Raw genomic sequence first — 26,328 nt, 5'->3', positions numbered from 1 at the left:
GCTCCAGCGGTCCATTAGCAGTACATGTTTCAGTGACTTTCCACCATAGACTGTAGGGCTGGGTTTAAATAAGATGTTCCGATTTAAATGGATTTCCAAGAATCAACCTAAGGAATCGATCGGTACCAACTGTGTCATGTTAGCTTTTTGGGAAGGGGGTTAAATAACCCTCCAAAGTTAGGCTACATTTTGGTCAGGGAAAAAATTGGCATGGCCATTTTCCAAGGTGTCCCTTGGACTCTCACCTCAATATATCTGAATGAAATATCCCTCAATACTCACCGACTGTATCTGAGTCTGTAGAGCTGCACTTTATTGTGTTGACTGCTGTGTTCATGTGAAATAAAAAGTACATTCATGTAACAGCTTTGGGATCACTTCATAATGTAAACACTGATACTTGTAATAATGCACCAGGTTTGAGGAAACCTTCTACAATTGTAGAATCTCTTTCATACCCAAGCTAAATTGGTTTTGTAACTGCAATGTTCCGAAGCTAATTGATATCGATTCGAAAATAAAAATCCAACTGGGAATAAAACGTGGGTGTCCACACGGCTTAGAAAGTGGGGTATTTTGTATGCCTTTTTTTTAGACTACAGAGAGAAGACAGGAAATGAGGGTGATGTTGTGCAACAAAGGTCCTCTGGCCCGAGAAGCTGCAATTACACCTACATCAGTGCCCCCTTGAAATCTGCCTAACCTTTCAATAAGCCAATTTCACAAAACAGAAACTGAATTAGGGCATCATGAGGATTGTATCAATACGGCTTGTCGGTTCCTTTTGATTGCTGTTTAAGAAGAAGAAAAAAACAGTCTACAAGAATTTTACTTCATTTCTGGGTGAATTTTGCACTTTTATTGTTTTAACTCTAGAGGATGGCAAAATGCAGAAGACGTCATGTTGAGATATTTCCAATACAACTTCAAATAGACTCTGACAGCTCAAATGTTTCAGTTTTTCTTTATCTTCAGCATCAACAGTAGACGTCAGCTTTGGGTGTCAGCCACTCAGAATCAAAGAGAGCGCCGATGTTTAATAACCACAACAACAAGAATCACTGAAGAGGCTCAGGCTACATCCACACTGCTACGTTTCCATGTTTTGAGACAAAAACAATCTCCGCCCACACAAGAGTTTTAGCTTCAGTAGCAGAACTAATCTCCGTCTATAGTGACACGTCTATGAGAATGCATATCACATGACATTCACATATTCACATACATTGGGCATGCGTGTGCCAGTGTAAACAGGAAGCAGATTGTCTGACGTTACGCTGAGGTTGAAAATGTTGGATGTATAAGTTGAAGACACTTTGGAGAAAGAACAACAACGGCGAAGTCCAGGGATTTATTTGCTTGGACCGACGACGAGGTGGAACTGTTACTGAAAAGCCTGCCTAACGACAGGACTGACTGACGTGCATCGTGGTTTTCCAAAAGTCACCGTTTGTGTCCGTCTAGACTACAAAGCAACCCCAGAGTTTTCAAACCAAAACGGCGGGGCGTCAGTGTTTCCAAATGTCTCCGTTTTAGGGGCTCGAAAATGCCGAAGTAGTGTGGACGGGAGGCGTTAACGTAGCAAAAGATATTCCTTTTTAAACCAAACCGTAGTAGTGTAGATGTAGCCTCAGGGACCAGTTTCTACACAAGCAGCAACACATGTTGGCATCTAAGTGGGGGGCTGGACTTTTACTTCTAAAGTTCTCGACTGGGAAACATCACAGTTGCTGTTGGTATTGCTCTGCCCTGCTACCATACATGTTTAACCAGCGGCTAATAATGTCTGAGTTCACATCTGTTCTGTGGAGGGTTGTTCAAAGGCAATCTGGGGTAATGTGGGGTAATCAGGCAATGCGAAGATTAATAAACTAGAAATGTAGCCGAGGTAAGTCACAAAGTTAACTGAGATGTATCGTACGTGATGAATTGATGAAATCTGCTGTAACAGCGTGACACGATCTGTCCTGTCCAAGCCACCAGAGTCGGTTTGAGAAACCAGAGATTTTAGGCTTCCTCTACAGCGCTGCGGAGGAAGGTCTGGCTAGTCCACACAACATTCCAGGATGGTAGAAACGTGCTCTGGTTTATTGGCATTTCTTTAAACCAATTACAATTGTCATGAGCGGTGCTAAGCGCCGGACGGAGCAACGGTGCCTCTGCAAAATAGCCTCTAGAAGGAACTTGTTTTGGTGGAACATGTGTACGTTCAAAAGTAGTTTTAGTTGTGCAACAGAAAACTCAGATTGGACAGATAGTCTAGCTAGCTGTCTGGATTTACCCTGCAGAGATCTGAGGAGCAGTTAACCATAGTCCTCATAAGTCCACCGGAGTTTAGAACGCCAACACAAAGAAAGACGAAGGTGATGAACATCCGGCCCAAAAAAAAAGGGAGATACGGCGGAAATTCCGGGGGCACCTGAATAATCCCGGAAGTGGAACGTCATCGAAATAGACTACTCTACGCTGTGTTAATCTCAATTGTCTGCGCCACAGAGCAGAGTCCGCCCCCCTCCTCCTGAAGGATCACGATGCATTGCTCGGCGCCCTCGGATATTACCACCTCCACCAGCTCCTGGCCCGTCCCCGCAGGCAGCGAGCCCTCCGAGGTGAGGAGCAGAGGGGTGGGGCTCTCCATGTCGTCTGTGTGGACATAGACGACATGTTGCATGTTACCCGAAGCCTCGTCATCTCCTGCCCTCTCTGCTCTCGAGGTCTCAGTCTCTTCTCTCGCCTCCTTCTCCTCCACTTTTTCTCGTCCTCTTTTCCGCCTCACGTGACCCTCCTGCTTCTCTCCTTCTCCCCGAGGGAGCGAGTTCTTCTTGGGTCTGCCTCTGATCGGCTTCGGGTGACTGGAGCCCGAAGACGCCAAGTCTTGCGCGACCTCGGACTCGCTGCTGTTCTTCGTCTCGTCTCGGTGTCCTCCCTCCCACTCCGCCGCCGCCTCCTCCTGAGTTCCGCCCTCGGTCCTGTGCTGAGCTTGGTGCCGCAGCAGGCTTTGTCTCACGGTGTAGGAGGCGCCACAGTGGCAGCGGTACGGCTTCTCCATCAGGTGGGATGACTTTATGTGTCTCCGCAGCTTGGTGGCCAAGGTGTAGCCTGAGGGGAAAACAATTAATACATATAAATTAGGGCTGAACGACGGGATTAGCTAGTCGTGAAGACCGCGATTAATCGAATATAGCAATATTTAGTTGACTGTTTGGTGTAACATTTTTTTTACTCCTCTTTTCATTGTTATATTTACGGTTTTTTTCATAAGATAAATGCTGGAATAATGTTACATATCACAGATTGTTGACAGAAATCTGAAACATTTACAGTGGATTTTTCATATATTTTGTAGAACTTTATTTAACATGATGGTAGAAGGTGTATATGTAGATGCTGCTGTTGAACTGAGCAGACATTTCAGTTTACAGGAAAGTACTCATATCTTTTATTGGAACTGGTTTAACTTTTTGTGATAAATGTTCTGTGTTTGACTGTTCACTGTTCCATGCCTATTAAAAGAAAAACACGTACTGCTGGCAATTCATATCCATGTTCTCATCCTTTTATAAGAATATAGAGCAGTTTGATGGTGTCTCATGTTATAATGCTCCATAACATGTTTTATCTGTTACACAGTGAATATTGAACTTTAGCTACACTTTAAAAATAAATAAATCGCGAATCGAAATTGTAGTATTTGGCAGAAAAGGCCCAAATAGATTTTTTTTGGGGCATTTTCGGCCTTTAATTTGACAGGACAGCTAAAGACATGAAAGGGGAGAAAGAGAGGGGGGGGGAATGACATGCAGCAAAGGGCCGCAGGTTGGAGTCAAACCCGGGTCCCCTGCGTCGAGGAGTAAACCTCTATATATGAGCTATCTGGGCGCCCGTTCAGCCCTAATATAAATACTAATAAATCAATTATTCTATATTTTCTGCCATCAAAAAACAGTTAAAGAAATATTTGAGAACATGAACAATGATCAGCATAACATGACTTAATTCTCTTAATTTAAATGAAAATAGTCTAAAGTGTTAAAATCTCACATAGAAGTGGAAGATGATATCTCTGGCTCTGCTGCTGATAATGTTGTTATGCATGTGTCAGCTGGATGTGTAGAAAAGCCACAGCTTGTTGTGTTGCCTCCAAGTGGACACAAAATCAGTTAATGCAGGTTTAAAGCCACTATGTGTAGTATTTTTAGACTTAAAATCCCAGTGATAAGGAAAATTGGGGGAATCGCAAATGAGGAGAGATTAGAGGAGTGGTCCATAGCCTGTTTCATCCCTTTATTTTTTCTCCCCACAGTGTTTATTTAACTTTTAAATTTCAATATCATGTTCTAACCTTTTCCACAGACAGGGCAGCGGTGGGGCCTTTCTCCAGTGTGCAGTCTCTCGTGGGACTTCAGGCTGTGTGGGTCCCTCAGTGATTTCCCACAGAAGCTGCAGAGGAAACCTCCTCCAGTGTGGGAAAACATGTGCCGACGGAGGTCCGGTTTCTGGGAGAAGCTCTGGTTACACTCGGAGCAAGGAAACGGCTTCTCTCCGTTGTGAATTCTCAAATGAGCCTCAAGGTTCCCTGAGAGACAGACGGTCAGACAGAGAAAGAGACAGTCAGAGAGACAGACAGAGAGACAGTCAGAGAGACAGACAGTCAGAGATAGAAACAGAAAGAGAGACAGTCAGACAGATAGAGACAGTCAGAGAGACAGACAGACAGATAGAGACAGTCAGAGAGACAGTCAGATAGAGAAAGAGACAGTCAGAGAGACAGACGGTCAGACAGAGATAGAGACAGACAGTCAGAGATAGAAACAGAAAGAGAGACAGTCCGACAGATAGAGACAGTCAGAGAGACAGACAGATAGAGACAGTCAGAGAGACAGACAGACAGTCAGACAGATAGAGACAGTCAGAGAGACAGACAGTCAGACAGAGAAAGAGACAGTCAGAGAGACAGACGGTCAGACAGAGATAGAGACAAACAGAGAGACAGACAGTCAGAGATAGAAACAGAAAGAGAGACAGACAGAAAGTCAAACAGATAGAGACAGACAGTCAGACAGATAGAGACAGTCAGAGAGAAAGCCAGTCAGAGATAGAGACAGTCAGAGAGACAGACAGGCGGTCAGACAGTTAGAGACAGTCAGAGAGACAGACAGTCAGAAAGATAGAGACAGACAGTCAGACAGAAATAGAGACAGTCGGAGAGACAGAAAATCAGACAGAGATAGACAGTCAGAGAGACAGACAGTCAGGCAGAGATAGAGACAGTCAGAGAGAGACAGACAGTAAAACAGAGATAGACAATCAGACAGACAGGCGGTCAGACAGTTAGAGACAGTCAGAGAGACAGACAGTAAAACAGAGATAGACAATCAGACAGACAGGCGGTCAGACAGTTAGAGACAGTCAGAGAGACAGACAGTCAGACAGATATCATACTTGTCGATGGGGGAGGCTCTGGTCGCAGCAGGGCAGAGTGAATATGCATTTGTCCAACAAAGTGTAAAGACTAGGTTGTCTCACCGAATTACTGTTGTCACTTTGACAAATGAAAACATAAATTGTGGAAATTGATCACGTCAGGAGAATGGATTCTCTGAGTGTTGTAAATACTCACTATTAAAGTTATCTAATCCATGGGATCACAACACAATTTGGTTTTCTGTCTTTCACAATTAAAGGCATATTTTGTCATTTGGGGAAATGTGTTTACTTTCCTTCTAAAGGTCAGATGAGAAGATTAATATCTAATTGTGTGTTCGGTAAAGTGCTCGATCTGGGACGTGATTAGCTTCGGTGCTCCAACGCTGTCATATTTAGATTAGTGTGTGTTTGCTTCAATGAGCGTTTATGACCAACAACAGCTCGGCCTGGTGTCCAGCCCCTGAGACACTTAGCTGACGGGGCACTTGGATAGCTCACCGGGTTGAACGTGGCCCCAATGTATAAACGCTCAGTCTTTGCACATTGGCCGGGGGTTCAATTCTGACCTTCTGCCCTTTGCTGCATGTCATCCCCCCCCCCCCTCCCCTCTATGTCCCCTTTTCAAATCAGCTGTCCTGTGTAATAGAGGCCTAAAATGCCCCTTTTTATTACTTTTGTTTATACAGAAAAAGAGAGGAAAAAGGAAGAGAACAGGGAAGACATGCAGCAAAGGGCCCCGGGCCAGACTCTGACCCTGGTTGCTGGGGTTAGGACTGAGCCTTAATGGTACGCACCCTACCTGGTAAACTACCGGGGTGCCCCAACGTGTAAACACTTCCAACATCTCTTGAGATCTTGAGATGTTGGAAGTGTGTTTTTCTCTCTTTTGGTGCTGTGTTGTTGCCAACTATTTTTAATGGAAAATATCTAAATATCCTTTATTATTGGATATCATCTTGTCTCCATCCGTTATATAGTTCCTGAGAGACGGTGTTCACAAGTGTTTTTGGTCCTGCAACTGTAGCAATAAGGCTCTTTAAGTCCTGTCATTGATAAATAAACACATTTTTCATGATGTTTCCCTATAGCAAAGGGGATTTGGAAAACGGTAACACGCACATAGCAGAAGGGGAGGAGAATGCTGCGTGCAATACAGTCAGACTATAGTGGAGGCTAGGACTGGGTGATATGAAGAAAATCAAATATCACAATATTTTTCGTAAAAAATATTTACACTGAGATTTTTGATAAATAATCATCAGTAATGTGGATATAATGACTAAGTGGGTAAAGGCAAATAATAGAACAGTTACAACAGTCTGGTAAGTTCAGAAAATAACATCACTTTACTGTAATGCAGCCTTTAAAACCAGGAAAAGACAACACTTATGCCATATTACGATATCCAAAATCTAAGACGATATCTAGTCTCATATCACGATATCGATATAATATCTATATATTGCCCAGCTCTAGTGGAGGCAACCCACCTCGCCTGGAATGAAGAGTGCCTCCACGAACATCTGAACGACTGAAGATATTATACTTTATGAAGTATCTCACGCTTCAGAAAAACAAGCATATATGCTAATTCCCAAAGCAAAGGCAAAGTATTGAAGGAGAGAGCCGTCTATTTAGACCGTCATCTAGTCACTAGTCTCGCTTTGCCAGACCTTCCTCCACAGCGCTCTGGAGGAGGGTCTGGCGAGTCCACACAGCATTCTGGGATGGGAGAAAAACGTGCTCTGGTTTATTGTCATTTCTTTAAACCAATCACAATCGTCTTGGGCGGTGCTAAGCGCCGGACGGAGCCACGGTGCCTCTGCTAAATAGCCTCGGGAAGGAACTTGTTTTGGTGGAACGTGTGTACGTTCAAAAGTAGTTTTAGTCGTGCAACAGAAAACTCAGATTGGACAGATAGTCTAGCTAGCTGTCTGGATTTACCCTGAGGAGGTCTGAGGAGCAGTTAACCATAGTCCTCATGAGTCCACCAGAGTTTAGAACGCCAACACAAAGGAAGCGGAAGATGGCGGACATCCGACCGAAATGAAGGACATAGGCGGAATTTCCGGCGGCACCTGAACAATCCCCAAAATGAAACGTAGTCGTATAGACTATCTAGTCACTAAATTGATCACAAGACGAGATGCAGGATCTCTCCAGCTCAGTTCAGCTCAAATTATTGATTGATCACATTGTACGTTAATTTTAATCAGAGCAGCGCCAGGTCTGTGCAACATGCTGCTTTAACAAAGCTCTGCTGGCAGAAAAACAACATCTAACCACAGCAGCATTTTCAAACGGAGACGCTTAGGCAGCTTGTTGCAGCTCCAGGATCAGTCTTGGGCCTCTGACATTACCTTTCTGACTGAAGCACTTCCCACAGTGCTGACAGATGTGAGGTTTTTCCCCCGTGTGGAGCTTCATGTGGTTCCTCAAAGAGCCGGAGTTAGCAAGCAGCTTTGGGCAGACTGTGCACCGCACCTGAGTGAGAAAAAAAAACAAAATGCTTTTCTTCCTCACTCCTTTTAAATACTTTAAAATCAAGCTGCTGTTCGGGGAGGAAAAAACAAGACCTGCATGCAAAATTTAAAGATGTTACGTGAAAGATTTTAAAACTGGGCTGAGCGGTGCAGAGAAAGAAAAACCTTTTTTAGAAACTGTGTTTCATGAGTCGGAAATAGTTGAGAGGAAGCAGCAGCAGAGATTTCAAAATGCTCCTCCTTGTTAATGGCGGATTTCAGGAGAAAGACGTTACAGGAGTGAAAGATGAATTCATTAGGCTGCACGCTGTCCTCCCTATTAAAACAGCAATCATCTGGAAATGTCACCACACACGAGTGAACAAGCACTCAAGGGAATCTGTGGAGTTTTTCTTGTAAACACTCAAAAGTCATATTTTATTCAGTGTTACTCAACAGAACTCAGCGTGTAGAGCTCTAACGAGTGTGTGTTGAATGTATTTCCTTCCTCATAAAACATTTATACAGCCCATTTTAAATAGTGTGCCGTGTATTGCATATTGCAGCATATTCTGTTGATTTATTGTGTCATACATTTAATATATTTATTATACTATAATTATTATCTACTTCACTTTATATTACGCCATGTACTGTATTGCATTTGATATTCTATTCTAGATCATAATTCTGTACCCTACAATATATTATTACACTTTATTACTGCCTTTCACATTATACTATATCTCATATCCATACTATAACATAGTGTACTACATTATGGTAATATCTTACACTGATTTTTTCATCATATTCTGTATTATATTTATGTTACATCTCTATTAATGCAGTATCATTACTTAATCATATCTTATATTAGTCTGGTGTACACTCTTAACCCTTTGAACTCTGCAATAGAATTGGTGTGAAAGTGGCTACATTGGTATTTTTGCTTATTGTGACTATCCTTACCTGGACTATCTTCAAATGTTTCATATCCCTAAAATCAGTACAATCTAAGCTAAATGGTTATGTAAGTCAATAAACCATAAGAATTAATAAAAGTATTAAAATCGTGTCAAATAAAAAAAATTTAAAAAATCATACGTGTTTTCATCATATTTTCCGAAATAAAAACACAAAACATATTGATCTAAAAGATTTCTAAATGTAGAAACATGAACAAAATATTCCTCAACACTCCAGAAGTTATTTGAACTATGTGAAGTTTTTAGTTGTTTTTTTTTAAAATATGCTCATTTTTGTCACAGAGTGTACAGGCGTTTTGATAACTTCATCTGTAATAGAGATGGTCCGCCAGGTGTTTCACACTGGACGTTGATGACATCATCGCGAGCGTACAACAGGATGGGGCGAACACTTTATGAATGAATTAGAGATGCACCGATTACAACTTTCTAGGCCGATTCCGATTTCCGATTTTCAGCCGATTCCGATTTCATTTTTTCTAACCTCTTTACAGCACACACAAATATTTATTTTCTATCTTTTCTTTAATAGAACATTTTGCACAGAACATAGAAAATTTTTTGAACAGATAATGGATCACTATAAAATACAACTATATAAATTACTCCTGGTGTGGGAAATTCACACACATCTAAAGTGCAATGTTAGAACCATTTCCTTCTTTTCACGTCAGATATCCAACTAAAAAAATGGGATTTGGGTTTTTGGTGTCGTCCCTCCACGCCCTACTTTCTCCTTGCAGGTGTTGCATATTGCAAACTTGTTATCTTCTGCACACACGCTGAAGAATTTCCAAACAGCTGACATGTTGCAGGTTAATTCACGAGGTTCCCTACGTTTGCGAGAATAGCGCGGACACGCGCGTCACACCGCGAGCGGGTACGCACGACACACGGCGGAGAAGTTGAGAGAAAGGAAAAAGAGACTGTGCTGTCGCGTCCGTGTGTGCATGCGTCCTTGAAAACTGTAACACGTATAACTTATGTTGTCAGTTAATTGTAGCATTGACCGGCATGAAATGTCAGACTGACCTGCCGGTCGCCGGTCATGGCCGAGCACGTGAAAATCAGTCAATTCCGGTCACCGGCCGGTCTATCGGTGCATCTCTAGACTGAATGAATGAACACTTTAGCTGTTATGGTTTTTATTTTAGATAGATTCAAAAAGGATCATGGAAACAATGATTTCCCTAGCGGTCGTCCGCGGGATCTCCGTTCTCTAAGGGTTGAAGGGAAATATTTCGCCACCTTTCCTCCTTGAGAACTTGTGTCTCCACTGCGCAGTGAATAAAACTCATCAGAACCAGCCACTGAATTGGACCTGAGAGAAATTTGTCTTCCACAGTGCAGTTAAATAGAAACTCACAGCTCCCTACCTTCGGAGGCTGTGTGTAAACCACTCTGCTGCAGTGAAGGAGGCGGTGGATGCGTAGGGAGGGGCGGCGAGCAAACGCCTTGCCACAGTGCTCGCAGACGTAAGGTTTCTCTCCGGTGTGCAGCACCATGTGCTCCTTCAGGTCCCGCTTCAGGCCGTACGTCTTCTCACAGTGAGGGCAGGGGAACGGACGCTCCCCACGGTGACTCATCTACAAATAGGACCATGATTATTAGGAATCACACTGGTTATTACTACTGCTATTGTACCTAATCACTGGGGTGAGTAAATTGCAACCCTGTATGATGACTAACCTCATTGCCGTCAAGGGAGCAGTGAGTAAAGAAAAAAAAAAAAAAAAAACTCCCCATATCCACACACCCGCTGTTTAAAAATAGCCACCGGTGACGTATTTTGTTTTTCTGAACCCATTAGGCTGTCGAGAGTTTTTTAGGTCGTTTTATTTTATTAATCGTGCTGAGAACGGAGTTAAGACGATGAAATAATAGTATAGTAAATAAAGGGAGACATCCGTTGGTAAAGAAGATACAGAGAGCCGCTGGGAGAAGGAAGAAAGAAAGAAATATTATCTGGCAATATCAGTGTAAATGTTGGCCGATTAATATAGACATGTCAGTACACAGATGGCAAAGATATGTTTGTAGTTTAGATTCATCACAGTTTGTCCACCAGAGAGCATTGACAATTTTTTTTTTATTTTTTTTATTTTTGTTATTATAGATCTTGGTACCAAATTAAACGGGGTGCCTATAAATAACATTTGTGGTAATATAGAACAAAAAAAATAAAATAAAGAGAGAAAGATTGGCCGATATATTGTTGTTACATTGTTTAAACAGTCTAAAAAAATCCACAATAAATCTGGCTCTAATTGTAACTGCACCACTACTGTATGATGATGCCTGACGTTATAGTGGAACAAACCAAGACTAACACCAAGTTCATTTCACAATAAAAAAAAATGTTCATATTGGACAATAAAAATTGTGTAAACTGATGCTCATCACTTTGGAGAGCCTCTTTTGATTGCTTAAAGAGTAACTGTATTAACACGCTGAAAACCTTGTTTTTGCTGACCACCGTTGGTTTAAAGCTCCCATGGCATGAACATTTCACTTTATGAGGTTTTTTTAATTTGTGACGTTTTTATTCTTGGTCCTTGATGTAAAGCACTTTGGATACCTGCTGGTTGCTGTAAAAGGGGGGTATGAAAAAATGTTTCATTTTTCTTATCTTTAAGTATATTTTTGTTGCATTTTTAGTGCTGCTTGTAGTTATTACAAATATGTATACTAGTCTAATTTCCAGTGACATTTACTGTCGCAACTCTTAAATTACCAAATTTCAGGGATCCTAACTGAAAATGTTTGATAGCATGATGTGTTTATGTTAAAATACAAATATCTGGCATTATATCAGATTTCTTAAACCCGCAAATATCAACAGAATATCTTTGGACCCAAGAAAGAAAGAAGTTTATCTGCTCAATCATCATTTACCTGATGGGCTCTGAAGCTTTCAGCAGAGGTGTAGTTCTTCCCACAGTCTTGGCAGCTGAAGGGTTTCTCTTCCGTGTGGCTGAACTGGTGTTTCTTTAAGTGGCCGATCTGGTAGAACTTTTTCCCACAGCTGGAACATCTGTAGCGCCTCTCTCGGACCTCCGGATGCCACGAAAGAGCCGCCCCGGCAACGCACACTGCTGGTATCGCCTCAGAATTTGCCTCGGCATCAGGGTGCGAGATCTCCATGGACGCCGCCTTCTCTGGGACAGATGTGGCGTGCTCGGCGGAACGCCGGCTCTGTCCATCCGTCTGTGTGGGTGGGTCGGGGCAGGCAGGGGGTTGCCTCCCCCGGCTGGTCAGACAGTGAACGCGTCGTGGTTTAGCAGCCAGGCGGGAGCTGCAGCGGACGGGAGGAGGGGCAGAGAGGCCTCTGTCGGACTCGGACTCTGTCTGTCTGTCTGCAGGTTTACAGTGTAACTGTCTGTCTGTGGGTTTACAGTCTGCCTTTCTGTCCGTAGGTTTACAATCTGTCTGTCTGTCTGCATGTTTACAGTCTGTATGTCTGTCTGTAGGTTTACTGTGTGACTGTCTGTCCGTAGGTTTACAGTCTGTCTGTCTGTCTGCATGTTTACAGTCTGCCTGTCTGTCCGTAGGTTTACAGTCCGTCTGTCTGTCCCCAGCAGCTGGGACACTACCTGCGCTGTCTGTGTGTCCACCTGCTGCTGTGATGTTATTATTGTGTGTATGAGCGTCAGGGTCTCTGTCCAGGATTTTCTCCGCTCTCCTCTTCCTTGGGTGTGTAGTTGGGCGACTTCTCTTGATGCTTCTGCGCTGGTTTCTGTGCCGTTCTTCCTCCTCCTCGTCCTCCCGTTTGTCCTCCATCTCCTCTCCCTTCTCTTGAATGATCCCTATGTCGGTGACTACAGTCTCTGGGTCTTTGTTGTGCGTCAGCTGGTTACCTGTCCAACAACAAAATGACAGTAAAGCAGTGTAAAATGGTGAGTTGATTGAAAGATAAATATGTGCAAGAATTTTGATAATTGAATAATCATTGAAGTTGTTTGTCATTCAGAAATACCAAACATGCTCTGCTTCCAGCTTCTCAAATGTTTTATATCTTTATAAACTTCATAAACTTCATATTTTTATTTAATGAGAGAAAATCAAGTTATGTCAGGATAGGCTTGGAATTTGTAATGGGCATTTTTTTGACTATTTTTTTGGTAATTTTGTTGCAGTCCTACAGAAAAAAAAGTCCAAAAAGATAATAATTGTAAATGTAATTCGGTAAGTTAGCGTTACAGTAACATAACACTTGTTGGGCTCCATATCATCTCTGCTGTTATATTCGAAGCATTCAGATGCATTGTTCAGATAAAGGTAACAATACCACAACGTAAATAAATAATACATGAAAAGTAAGTCCTGCATTCAAAATTATACTTGAAGGAAAGTAATAGTTTGACACTTTGCACAATGTGCTTCTTTGCATAAGAAGTATTAGCAAAATGTTCCTAAAGTATCAAACGTAAAAGTACTCATTATGCAGAACAGCCTCTGTCAGGGTCCTGGAGGAAGGTCTGGTGATATATACATGTTCTGTAGAGTATTTACTTCAAATGTAACATCTGGTTGTGTTTCTTCTTCTGTGGGAATTTATACTTGTTTGGATTTTATTTGATTGCTTTTTTAATCTTTCATTATGTTATTATATATATATATATATATATATATATATATATATATATATATATATATATATATATATATTAGGGCTGTCAATCGATTAAAAAATGTAATTAATTAATTAATTACATACTCTGTGATTAATTAATCGAAATTAATCGCATACATAATTAACGGTGCCTGAACCGATACTTTTTAAGAAAGTAAAAAAAGAAAAGAAAAAAAAAGGGTACTAAACAACAGTTGGTGACATTAAAGAACGGCTTGTTTATTGCTAAGGCCATATGGTCAAAATTAAATGATTAATAATAATGTATAACAATAACAATAACTTATTTCACTAGTAAATTGCTGTTGAACGACAAAAACAACAACCAGATGGGAAAAGGACATTTACAATAACTTCAAATGCACCACGAGGCTGTGTATGTATGTGTGTGTGTATATATATATATATATATATATATATATATATATATATATATATATTTATTATATATATTTTTTAAAGCTTCTTTTCTGATTATTATACTTCTTGCCTATATTACACCTTTCCTTTCTCCCTTGGACTCTGACTAATATTTGCTACCATAACAATGTAGTACTGCAGGGACCAATTGTTTCTTATCTTATTAACTTGCATTAAGTATTCATAATTGTTGTAGAGATGCATGCATGATTTATAGGCTCAATATGTTTAAATAAGCACTGCACAGGAGCAAGAGTGTAATAAGATATCCACAGTGGAGACACGGTCTGTTGCTGCTGGGTAAAGGTCCTCATTAATGTCCCATCAATCACAGCACATAAATGCTGCTAATGGATTAGCAGGGCTGGGGAGCATATCATTCCTATTCATCAAGTGTGCTTTAATGATTTGCGTGAGTTTTCTTGATTGGTGTTTTTATATTTTACTTTCCAAGGAAATGATCGATCCCTTATTATTAACCTCCAGCCTTTATCCTCCTGTTGAGTTGATCAGAGAGGGTTTGTCTCCACAAAGCTCTCAAATGAAACTAACGGCTGTTTGGGATGTTAAATAATGACGGCGTGGAAATTCTGCTTTTATGATCATTTATCTACTAAGACCTTTGTGTTCACATACAGGCCTTTTCATTAAAGTTTAAAGGTGCAGTAGGTACGCCTTATAAAACTAACTTTCTGTCATATTTGCTGAAACTGACTCTATGTTCCAGTAGAACTACATGAAGCAGGTCATTTAAAAAATAATCCAGCTCCTCTGGCACCACCTACAGCCTGTAGTGTGATTTGCAAAAATCCACAGCTCCCTGTTCAGATGCACCAATCAGGGCCAGGGGGGGTGTCAGTCACTGCTCATGCACATGCATTTCATAGCATCCTCCCCTCCCCCTTCCTAGCACACGAGCTGCAGACAGGTTTCCTCCCCTTCCCCCCTCTTCACACGCGCTCATCATGCACAGCTCTCCCCTGTGGGGGGAGGGGCTTAGCACCGTTTTGGGCTTCAGTGGAAAGGGGGAGGGACTGAGAAGTTGTCAATGTTCAATTCTTTTGGCTAAGTCCTGGATCTTCACAATCCTACCTACAGCACCTTTAACGTCCCTCTAGCTCCTCCAGGTGGAGAGTGTGAATGAATTTAAGGTGGACTGAAGAAGCTTTATACAATGTCATTTTTTGACTTAATGAAGTTAATGTATGCACCTTGAAAAACGTCATAGAACTTGATGTCACGTGATGCCATGGGGCCCAAAAAGACTTTTGCCCATAGCCCATAGCAAAAGAGACGCCATAAATCAGTGTATAGATTTTTTTTAGCATCTCAACCCCTGCGAAGTGACTCGTTTTACTATCAGAATTTGATCCATTCGGTCTGATAACATTTGGAAAGTCTAGAAGAGTCGCACGATTAAATAACTGAATCCCCATTCAAGTTAGCGGAGCGCTAAAGTGGAAGGAGCCCGCTTGGCCGACGCCCATCTCTAGCGAGCCGGCTCTATGGGCCACATAGAGCGGAAGTAGTGCCGATCATCCTGGTAAATTTTAGGCTCCATGAAGACTTCATGCGCCATTGAGCAACTCCCATAGGAAAGAACGGAGCGCCGCCTCAAACACTGTATCCAGTTCTTATAATACATCCATGGTCTGTACCTGTGTGTCCAGTGGAGTTGTCCTGTGTGTCAGGTTTGTCTGTTGTCTGACTTTTCCCCGCGGTGTCCCCGTACAACAGCAGCTCTGTTCCAGGCTGGATGTCCCGACACACTCGCAGACACACATCTGCACATCTGCCCGCACACACCTCTCCACAGGCACACTGCACTGACACGTTCTGCTGGGCTCTGCTTCGCGCCTGGCAGGCAAATCTGAGGGGAAATAAACACAAATGGATGCAAACAGAAAGATGTGAAACTAGGGCTGCACGATATGACCTAAAATTAAAATCACGATTAAATGCACATTTTATCTCGATAACGATAAATGAACGATAATTAATCACGTTGTTCTAAATCATCTCTTCTGAAGCCAAAATGTTTCCAGACGACGGACACTGTTTTTTTTGTTTGGGCACAAGTTGCTCAGTTGACTCGGACTCAGTGTTTGAGTTATCCTCCATTATGCTTTCCATGCGGCTGACTGGTCCGGGCGAAGTCATGTGACTACACACGCAGTAGAATGTTTTTAAGGAGATCAACAGGAATAAATTATCGTCATGGGAAAAATACGTCGATAACAGCTTCAGAATTTCGATGTCGATCAATTTTCGATTAATCGTCCAGCCCTATGTTAAACTGAATTTAAATATGGTGCACGTAAACTGTATAATGACAGTTAAGAGTATTTGTAATGCATTGAATTGGGTCTGACATGACTGTGGGTGTCTAAGCAAATGTACCAATGAAACACAGTCAGAGATTTAGAACATAAAAGACCAAATGCATATAAAGTCAAATATGACGTGGAAGTATGGGCTTTAGGATAATTATATTTAAGCCGCCCCCTATGGCTCATCACAGGAGACTTGGTGGCAGCAAATGAAAGTGCAATTTTTGCCCCAGTTTCACTCTCTGGGAGAGAAAAATAGGGGCGCTTTTAAATCAGGATACAAAACGGTACACTGCCTGCAGCAGGAGTAAGTGTTGGCACTACATACTCCGACAGCAGTAGAAAAAGAAAGTGCAGCCAACACACAAACAACAGCACTGACAACATTGTAATTGTAATTATTTATTTGAACAGGGACAGTGCACAAACAAACATTATTAGATGTCTTGTGCCAGGTTGTAGCAAATTGCTAGTTTCCGCCCATAGTCCCTGGGCAGGTAGATGGCACAATAAAATACAGACAAAGTATTTACAGTATACAACACAGATACATAAAGTCATAAAAATCTACAGACATTATTGTCCCCCTATCCCACCCCATCTAGAGCTAAAACTAGACCCCCCCCTCCCATAAACACGATATGGTAACAACCTGAAATATGGAGCAGAGAGAGAGGAACTGGTTGGGGGAAGGGATGCTCTTCAGTGAGGTGTGAAGTCAATATCAATTGGTGAGATGTAGGGCTGTGCAAATAATCAAATTTTAAATGGTGACTTCGATTTTGGCTCCTAACAATACCAAAAGTAATTGAAAAAATAAATCATATTTTTTCTTGTGTTCTGAAGGGGAAAAAAAGTTCAAAGGGAAAAGTATGAAGGGACGTTTGTTTCCCTGTTGATATGTTTAACTGTTTCACTGTTTTTTTAAATTCCATAATTGCAACATATTTCCAAAACTCATTAGTAGTCGTGTTAAATAATCGTGATTTCAATATTGACCAAAAAAAATCGTGATTTAGATTTTTTCCATAATCGAGCAGCCCTAGTGAGACAAGATTCTTAATAACATCTTGATTAATTTGAGCATCCTTAAATCTTGATATTTTCATGACTAACTGGAATAAACTGTCAAACCCTCCTGATGTTAAATACTGCACTTTACTGAAGCTATAATTCCCACAAAAGAATGTGGATATCTGAATACACTGTTTTACGTGTCACTATTTCATCCATTGATGTTTGCACCTTGAATGATGCCATGCAACTTTTGTCTTTTATGGTGCTATTTTTTACGTGTCTAGTATACCATCTGACTGGTCCGTTTCATTTTAAAGGTTCAGTTTTCCAGCTAGCAACATGGCTCCTTGGATGGTGTTGTTCAACAATTGTTCCACCACTTTAGTCCAGATTGAAATATCTCAGTACCTATATGAAATTCGGTACAGAGATTCATGTTCACCAGAGGATACATCCTAATCAGTTTGGTGATACTTTAACTTTTCATCTAGCACCTTCTTCAGATCAAAGTTTAACTTGACTATGAACACCAGGGACAATGATGAAAACAAGTCCAGGACTTAACAAAGTCCGAGATGTTGTATTTTGCATATTATTAGTCTGGCATTGCCAGACCTATAAATCCAACGAAGTTTAAAAGTCCAACAAAAAAGAAGGCGGAAGGAAACGGAAATCGGCGAAAATACATGCACCCGGCGGAATTTCCTGCGGCACCGGAGCAATCCCGCAAGTGGAACGTCAAGGATATAGACTAGGTCTGGCTAGACCACAGATGCATTCTGCAATAGGAGAAATAAAAATAATCATCTTGTGTGGCACTAAGCTCTGGACTCAGCAACGGTGGCTCTGCTAAATCTAGCAGGGAAGAAGAAACTTGTTTTGGTGGAACATGTGCAACCTGCAAAAGAAAACGCCACGTACAATATAAAATAAAGTTAACTGTTCACACAATACAGTAACATGAGCTATTTAAATTAGCTGGAGACATGGTTAAACGTAACTTACTTTTACCAGTGTATCGCTGTGTGTATTTAGTCCACAGCAATTCCACCAATCGCTCCCAAAATGTCCCACTTAGAGAATATATGCCGTAAACATGTTCTTTGTAAATCTTTACAATTATTCCCCGAAAGAACCAAGCAGGCATCCAAATTTCCTTCAAAACTTGCCATTTTCAGCGTGTAGCTTGCTGGCTCAAGTTTGTTGTTGTAGTTTCCCATAGCGATGGGATTTTGAGGCAACACACAGAGAGCGGAAACGGAGGGGCAATGTACTTCCATTGATCCAGACTAGCATTTTATTGACAATAAATCAAACCAATCCAAGCGTCTAAAGGGCAGTAGTGGCCTAAAGGTTAAAGACGCGAGCTTGTGACCGGGAGGTTATCGGTTCAAATCCCAGATCGACAGGATAAAATCTGGGTTCCCTTGAGCAAGGCCCTTAACCCCAACCGCTCCAGTGGAGCTGCTCAGTGGCCAGCAGATCAGACTGTGGTTGTACTGGGCAGCTTCCAGGTATGAATGTGGAACTGTGTGAATGTGACAGGTCGTTGTTCAACTTACCTGGATAAATAAAGGTTAGTGTGTGAAAGTGTGAATGTGTCGACTTACTTGATCCAGACGGCTCTTTGCAGTAAGGCTTCTTCATTTGCTGCTATCTCCATCAGTGCCTACACAACACACAGGAGTCCTTTATAAATGGCACTTAAAGTTCCTTGCTCAGAGTTTCCACTGACAGCCTATTCACAACACTGCTGAGAGCAACTTTAACTAAGGAACAGAGAGACCTCCAAGGCTAAGACCCCATTGCTATGGATAACATCACGTTTCATGAATGAATCATGAGCCTACTTCCTATGTCTACAGATTGATTGACAGGTACTTTTATATTAATGTCCATAAAAGTGATGATTACTGTCCATGTCGGACTCAGTCCCACTTAGTATAAAAAAAAGGAACATATTTTTGCACTACTTTGTATTTTAAATGAATGTCTTACCTGACAAGCCACTATGGGTTCTGTTTGGCTCCTCCGGCACATTTCAGTTTTATTTTCAATTTCTTCCACTATATACTGTATCTTGTTCCTTTTTCACTGATTTATTATGTATTCTCTTATGTGCAATACAATCTAAATAAATGCAAGAAAGAGCAACAAAGACTATATTTTCTGGGGAGGTTAAATGGCTGAATGTTGACAGGAAGTTGATGGTGTTTTTAGCCAAGCTCGCTAAATGGCTCTATGGATGGCAAAGTCGGGGGATCAGGAGACTGAAATAACTCAACATCGACTGGTTGGATTGACAGACATTTTGTAGACTATCATGTTCCCCAGAGATTTATTCCTACCGTCTTTGCTGATCCTCCTGACTTTTCCTCTGGCGCCATCATGAGGTTGACATTTGTGGTTTTGAGTCAAATGTTTTGACAGTTTTTGTGAAGGATTGTCATGAAATTTGGTTCACGCATTCATGTCCTCCTCAGGATGAATTGTAATAACTTCGGTGATGTCTGAACATTTCATCTAGCGCCACCATCAGGTCAAAATTTCAATTTGCCCAATACTTTGGTTTATGTTTTGAGCTAGGTAGCTAATGTTAGCATGCTAACACGCTGAACTAAGATCAACATAGTAAACATTAAACATAAGTGCTCTTAATTCTAATATAAATATATTCCATGAACTCCTCCGTGCTTCCCTGCACAGCGTGGCACTTTCTCTCATCCTGTTCTTATTGTAGCAGTTTTTCTGTTGTCTCATCACATGAACTTTTTATATAGTTCCATCACTGTGCTTATTTACCATATTGTGTTTTTTATTGTGTTTTGGTTTATATATTTTTTTAATCTGTTTCATGCTGTCTTGCTGCAAAAAGAATTTCTTCTTGCGGGAGAAGAAAGATCTCAACAGAACTGAATAAACTAAGTTTATGGGTGCAAACTTCAATAGACAAGTTAACAGAACTAAGATTGCAAAACTCTTTTGAAGGTCAATATTCTATATTGAGTAGAATAAAACCAAGTTATTCATTTCATTTCCAAATAAAATCGCCTTGGTAGCTCACCTGGTAGAGCGCGCCCATATACAGAGGTTCAGTCCTCGACGCAGTGGCCGCGGGTCCGGTTCCGACCTGCGGCCCTTTGCTGCGTGTCATTTGCCCTCTCTTTTCCCTATTCAAGTCTAAAGGCGCTGACACACCAACCCGATTATCGGCCGTCGGACAGTCTGGCGAGGTCGGTGACTCGAGTCTGTTCGGTGTGTTCATGCCGCTGTCAGTCAGAGGAGCCGTCGGCGTTCATTTTGGCCGATTTGACTTGTTGAATCGGCCAAGTGGGCAGTCGGACTCAATGACCAATCTGATTGGTGGAGTGTTAGCCCTTGACTAGCGAATCAGTGCACGAGAAAACCGGAGCTGACAACGCCAGTATCTTCTTATTACTAGCCATCGTATATTCGTCCGTTCAGCGAGTAATGACAACAACGACCCTTCTTGACTACTATCAACACTCTCCGATGAAAACGATGACTGACGACAGCTTGCTCTGTGTTTACGAGGTCTAGAGAGATGTGCCGTCATTTCTGGTTTTCATTTTTTGGGTGACAATACAGATTATCGCCGCCTGCTCTTATGGAGAGGTATTGCGTCTCGCGCACGCGCAGAACGTAATCTCAAGTCGGCATTGCTTCGGTGTGTTCCGAGGCACTTTTTGGACCGACTCGGGGAGACGGGAGCCAAATGATCAGTCCGACTGCCTTTTCTGCCGAGGGTCAGCCGTCGGGTTGGTGTGTCAGAGCCTTTAGCTGTCCTGTCAAAAGTAAAGGCCTAAAAATGCCAAAACAAATCTCAAAAACCTTAAATGCTATTATGCTTTTTTGGATTTGCCCCATATTTTAATGTGTTGTATAGTTTTTTGTGTGTGTAATAGATGTATAAAGTACAAAAAAACAAATTTCACTCCAAGTGGAGCTTTCTCTCCCACAAACAACACTTTTTCTCAACTGCCTAAAAATACCTCGCCCACATCTCTTTCTGAAATTCCTTAACTAGTGATGTCACTGATTGAGAAAGCCAGCACAGTTTTTCATACGTGCTGCCTGTAGCATGAACATCAAAGCTTGTAAGCCTATTCTAGTAGACCCCAAGAGTACAAATATGAAACTGAAAAGGAGCATAAAAGGGGCTCTTTAATAGAGTTAACAGCCTGCTCTGTCTGCATATGTGTCTGTATTAATGTTCTTCCTTTTTTAAATGTGTATTCAATTTACCTTTTCTGCCTCTGAGCTGTTGGTCTCACTCGATTTGGACTCAGAGTTCATCGTAAGTTCACCGTCTCGGCTCTGAGCCATCGGGTCATTGTGATACTTCGAGGTCCACTCTGTGTCCCCGTCCCTCCCCAGCAGGGATCCAGCTTCCAGCGAGCGGCCCACCCACCACAGCCCCATCCTGCCCCCGCAGAGCCGCGAAGGCCCCACAGCGAAGCCGCAGGGAAGCAACGTGGAAAGAGACGAGGCGAGAGCAGATGGAACGGGAGGAGCGAGACTGGCCATCAACCTGGACAGAAAAATAAAAAGCAGGTTACAGGCAGAATAAAGACTTAACATGACAACTACGACCAGAAGCTCTAAGACTCATCTAAACACCCTTTAGTTTTACATCATGCCATTGCTTTTAAATAAACTTTATTTTGTTGACATCTGTGTGTGTGTGTGTGTGTGTGTGTGTGTGTGTGTGTGTGTGTGTGGATGGAATATAGCTATATATATATATATATATATATATATATATATATATATATATATATATATATTATCTGCAGTGTCACAATTAAGCTATATTCCATTTTATTTGCTAGACATTTTGTTTTTCCGTCAGTTATTCTGTTTTTAGAGTCTCAGTGGCTTATTAGGGGCGGCTGTGGCTCAGGTGGTAAGAGCGGTCGTCTACGTGGTTCCATCCCTGGCCCTGCAGTTCCTTGTCGAAGCGTCCTTGGGCAAGACACTGAACCGTGATTTGCTCCCGATGCTGTGCTATCGAAGTGTGTAAATGTGTGTGAATGTTCATCTGATGAGCAGGTGGCACCTTGTACGCCAGCCTCGGTCACAGAGTATGAATGTGTGTGAGTGGGGGTTCCTGTACATTGAAAAGCGTTTTGAGTTAAGTCGTTAAGACTAGAAAAGCACTATATAAATACAGTCCATTAACGTAGAGTCCATAAATTACCCAGTGTGTCTACATAGGTACATTATTTATAAAGTTCTGCTCTCAGGTGCAGTGAGTGTACAAAATGTAAGAGAAAGAACTACAGCGTCGGTAACCAGCTAGACTGGCTTGACAGTGTTGGCAGTACAAAAGCAACGAAACAGTTAGTATTATTATTATTATTATTATTATTATTAGATTGACGATAATGTCCATTAGTGGGGCTTTTTTCAATCAAGAGACAGACAGTGAGAAGTGTATACGTTATCTAAACAGCAAGAATAGACCTTTTTTAATAACATAAATGTAATATTTAAATTAATAGCAAACCATGAATTGATAACATTAATGATGAATGCACTCAGGGTTTCCCCCTTCGACGAGGGCCTGGTTGGGGCCAGTCACAGACTGATGGCAGCGTTAATGTAGAGCCAAATAGTTTCTGTGATAACAGAATCATGGAAGGAATCGCAAAATTGAGCATTTAAAAAAGCTCTAAGACAGATTATATAGGGCTCTGCATTAAGTCAGTGCTAAAAGCTGACTGGAGCTTGGAAATTATGATTACATCAACGTTTCCAACCGGGCCCCCCGCTGTAACTGTAGTTTAAAAAACTTCTTTAAAATACATGTGGCTTAGGCCTGGTGGGGGGTAACTTAAGGCTGATTTATGCTTCTGCGTCGCATCGACGGCTTACCCCCCGCAGACCCCTCCGCCGTAGCTCGACGTGCACCTCCAAAAATGTGTAACTTTGCGTCGAGTCGACGCAGACCGCAAGGACAGTGATTGGTCAACTGGTCCAGTGTGTTGATAGTCGGTGTTTCAAGCAGCCTACTGCGGGGAGTAGCAACATGCTAGTTCACTGACATAAGCTTTGCAAATAAACTCAGACATATTTTGGTTGGGGTTATCCGTTTGTAAAGTGTCTATATGTCGGTAACGTTTTGAAATTAGCTCTTCGCCAGCAAGCAGTACTTTGTGGGCAGTTGTGCTAAAGTTTGCTTGCTAACATAAACTGGCTGGCAGACACCTCGCAAATAACCTCAGACTTAGTTTCTGGTTACAGTAACTAGGTCAATGGATTTTACTGGGTCTATTTCTCGAAACTTTTTACAAAACCTAAGCAAGAAAAGGCCAAACAAATAAGATTAATATTTTAGCACGACAGTCTATGGGGTTTGCCATTCTGAGTACCGTTTAGGTGGTGAGCGACACAGACACAGGCGACACCGCCACACACACCCCCTAGCGTTATGGCGGTGAAATGCTCCGCGATGCAAAGCAACCCCGACGCAGAACTCCGAAAGGGTCATGACGCCGTAGGAGCGACGGCGTATCTACGGTGTGGAGTTGACGCGGAAGCATAAAACAGCCTTTAGGCCCGGTTGTTTCCTGGTGGCCCACCGGTACAATACACTGGGGGGAACACTGCATTTCATTTAGATTCACCAGCTCAAGGGGTCTGGTATTTCTGCATGGTGTCTGACTTACGTGGTCTACTGTGACACTTCAATGGTTCATGAGCTTTTCCTGCTATGACAAGTGAAAATGTCTGCTGTGATAAAGGTCTAATGCTGCGTTCCAGACACAATTTTTAGCCCGTAAGTTAGGCCTTCAAGTCACAACTCACGACTTGATAGCGTTCCAGACAAAGTCACCACAAACCCTTCTAGCTAGCGTTAGCTGGCGGCTACCTAACATTGACGTTAGCTAGCGCTAGCTGATACTAGCGATTTCTAGTCGGCGACATATTTTGGGATTCATTTAATAAACATAACCTGTAGTAGTACACAATCGTATGTGTATTGTTTTGATAACAATGTGTGGAATTACTTTACGTTGCCTATTTATGTCTATTTATTTCTATTTCTCACCGTTAATCACCGGCGTCTGTACATCATCAACAGGGGTCGCCATTGTTGTTTATGTGTGTGTGACATCAAAAACTGTTCTGGGAGTACAACGATCTGGTACGAGTTCACGGGTAGTAAGTTACGGGTTTGACTGCCGTTCCAGGGCGCTTTCACGGGTAAAAGGTTGTGAAAACACGGGTTACGGGTTGCCTGGAGCGCAGCATAAAGACCCTAAACTGACCAGGTGTGTTGTATTGTTATTTCATGAGTCAGTGCAAATTTACAGCTTTCCTTTTAATTCCTTCAAAAGGTTCAAAAAGTAGAGGTATTAATGCAGATAATTATCTGCAATTAAGTCTATTCAATTCAATTCAGTTTTATTTATAGTATCAAATCATAACAAGAGTTATCTCGAGACACTTTACAGATAGAGTAAGACAAAGCCCCAACAATTACAATAATTCCCTCAAGAGCAAGCATTAGTGGTAGCTATTGCGACAGTGGCGAGGAAAAACTCCCTTTCGGGAAGAAACCTCGGACAGACCCAGACTCTTGGTAGGCGGTGTCTGACGATGCCGGTTGGGGGTGTGATGAACAGTGGCAGAAATAGTCACAATAAAGATAATGGAACAGTGACTACAATGGTAGTCGTAGTGGCTCATGTCATAGTAGGGCACAGCAGGGCATTACGGGGTGTAATGTGGGATAGCACAGCATGGGTGGACGCAAGGACGCAGCCGGACACTGCAGGGAATCGCAGAGCATAGCAGGGTGTAGTAGGTCCACAGCGACAGCTGCACCCAAAACCCAGGTCTTGGTGCCACCCTAATCCAAGGCGATATAGGAACAGAAAACTCCAATTATCATGTGCATTCATTGTTAATGCATGTATGAAAGAGCCTGCTACATCGTAGAGAAATAAATGTTTAAGCAGGCCTAGTAACGCAGGCCAAACTCAAAACTGACCTAATTTCACTAAATAAGATATTTTCAAGTTACACAATAAAAATGTATAAAATAATGGTCATAACTTTGTCATTCCATTTTATTTCTTGTTAGTTTTGTACAGATGTTTTGAGATGGCTCTCAATGGGTTTATCTTTTAATTTTGAAATTAAATTAAAAAAAATAATAAGGCGGGCACTTTTCAATATACACTCAATAAATACACTTATATAAATACATACATATTCATATCAGGTACTTTCATTTTTTCAGTTGCAGGTGCATGCATATTGAATATATTAAATACAATATTTGAATGCACACTGCTGGCCTTCTCAAATCTAAATCCAATGTCCAATATTGTTTATTTAATTTTACCTTTGGAGTTTTTAAAGCGGTTTAATTCAGTTAGGTTGTACTACAACAACGTATCGTTATATTTAAGTCAAGCAACACACTATGGCTCTCTTATATTAATATATTATATTTAAAAAGTTGTCTCCGGTTCGCCTGACTTGGAGCTAACGCAGGGCAAATGCATTTCTGGCCAACATCGACCAACACCGCTAACGTTAGCTATGCTAGCTGTACGGTGTTTGGTTCGCAAAAGCATGTGACTCACGAGCGACTTATCAATAATTTTAATATTCATTGTAACTGTGTACATACTTCGGACGTGCTCTGTGTTTTGGATTGGTTATTTATCTACATACCACTTTAATTATTCCGATGTAAACTCTGGGAAAGCCATCGTTATCCAGCAAGAAAAGGCAACAACGGAAGTCCCCGTAGTCTGTGGTCCGACCGGAAACGGAGTTGTTGTGTATTTGGTTCCGCAAACAGAAAAGTTAAAAGATAAGATAAGATGATTTACTTTATTAATCCCACACTAGGGAAATTCCTGTGCTGCAGCAGCTCAAAAGAAAAAAATGTACACACATCATAATAACACAAATACACATTAAGTGGACATAGGAGAAAAACATATACATAAAGAAATAAAAGAAATTGTTTAAGTTTTTAGTCATGAAAGTACCTGATATGAATATGT

General features: G+C 41.6%; 1 protein-coding gene across 2 annotated transcripts; it reads right to left on the bottom strand.

Annotated features, from left to right (window-relative positions):
- Positions 1-945: 945 nt before the first annotated feature.
- On the bottom strand, positions 946-26,074 carry znf408 (zinc finger protein 408). 2 transcript variants are annotated; one of them, XM_078254813.1, is made up of 9 exons: positions 25,991-26,074; positions 21,545-21,830; positions 18,889-18,947; positions 15,590-15,801; positions 11,774-12,735; positions 10,255-10,464; positions 7,788-7,911; positions 4,343-4,576; positions 946-3,099 (listed from the first exon to the last, which is right to left on the bottom strand). In XM_078254813.1, exons 2-9 carry the CDS (start codon positions 21,824-21,826, stop codon positions 2,462-2,464), a joined length of 2,721 nt encoding a protein of 906 aa, XP_078110939.1. In that variant the 5' UTR covers positions 21,827-21,830; positions 25,991-26,074; the 3' UTR covers positions 946-2,461. The 2 variants fall into 2 exon arrangements, with proteins under 2 accessions (XP_078110939.1, XP_078110947.1); XM_078254821.1 differs by lacking the exon at positions 10,255-10,464.
- Between the last annotated feature and the right edge of the window lie 254 nt (positions 26,075-26,328).

The sequence above is a fragment of the Sander vitreus genome, chromosome 1, assembly GCF_031162955.1.
Source record: "Sander vitreus isolate 19-12246 chromosome 1, sanVit1, whole genome shotgun sequence".
NCBI classification, from domain to species: domain Eukaryota; kingdom Metazoa; phylum Chordata; class Actinopteri; order Perciformes; family Percidae; genus Sander; species Sander vitreus.
Note: the sequence above shows the minus strand (reverse complement) of the source record. Positions and strands in the feature narration are given on the sequence as shown.

Excerpts from the sequence above, each read along its gene's own strand:
- znf408 (XM_078254813.1), bottom strand. The coding sequence starts at position 21,826 with ATGGCCAGTCTCGCTCCTCCCGTTCCATCTGCTCTCGCCTCGTCTCTT. Across the intron at positions 12,736-15,589 it reads CAACTCCACTGGACACACAG|GTAACCAGCTGACGCACAAC; the intron begins GTACAGACCATG and ends GTTGTTGGACAG. Across the intron at positions 7,912-10,254 it reads TTTACACACAGCCTCCGAAG|GTGCGGTGCACAGTCTGCCC; the intron begins GTAGGGAGCTGT and ends TTTCTCACTCAG.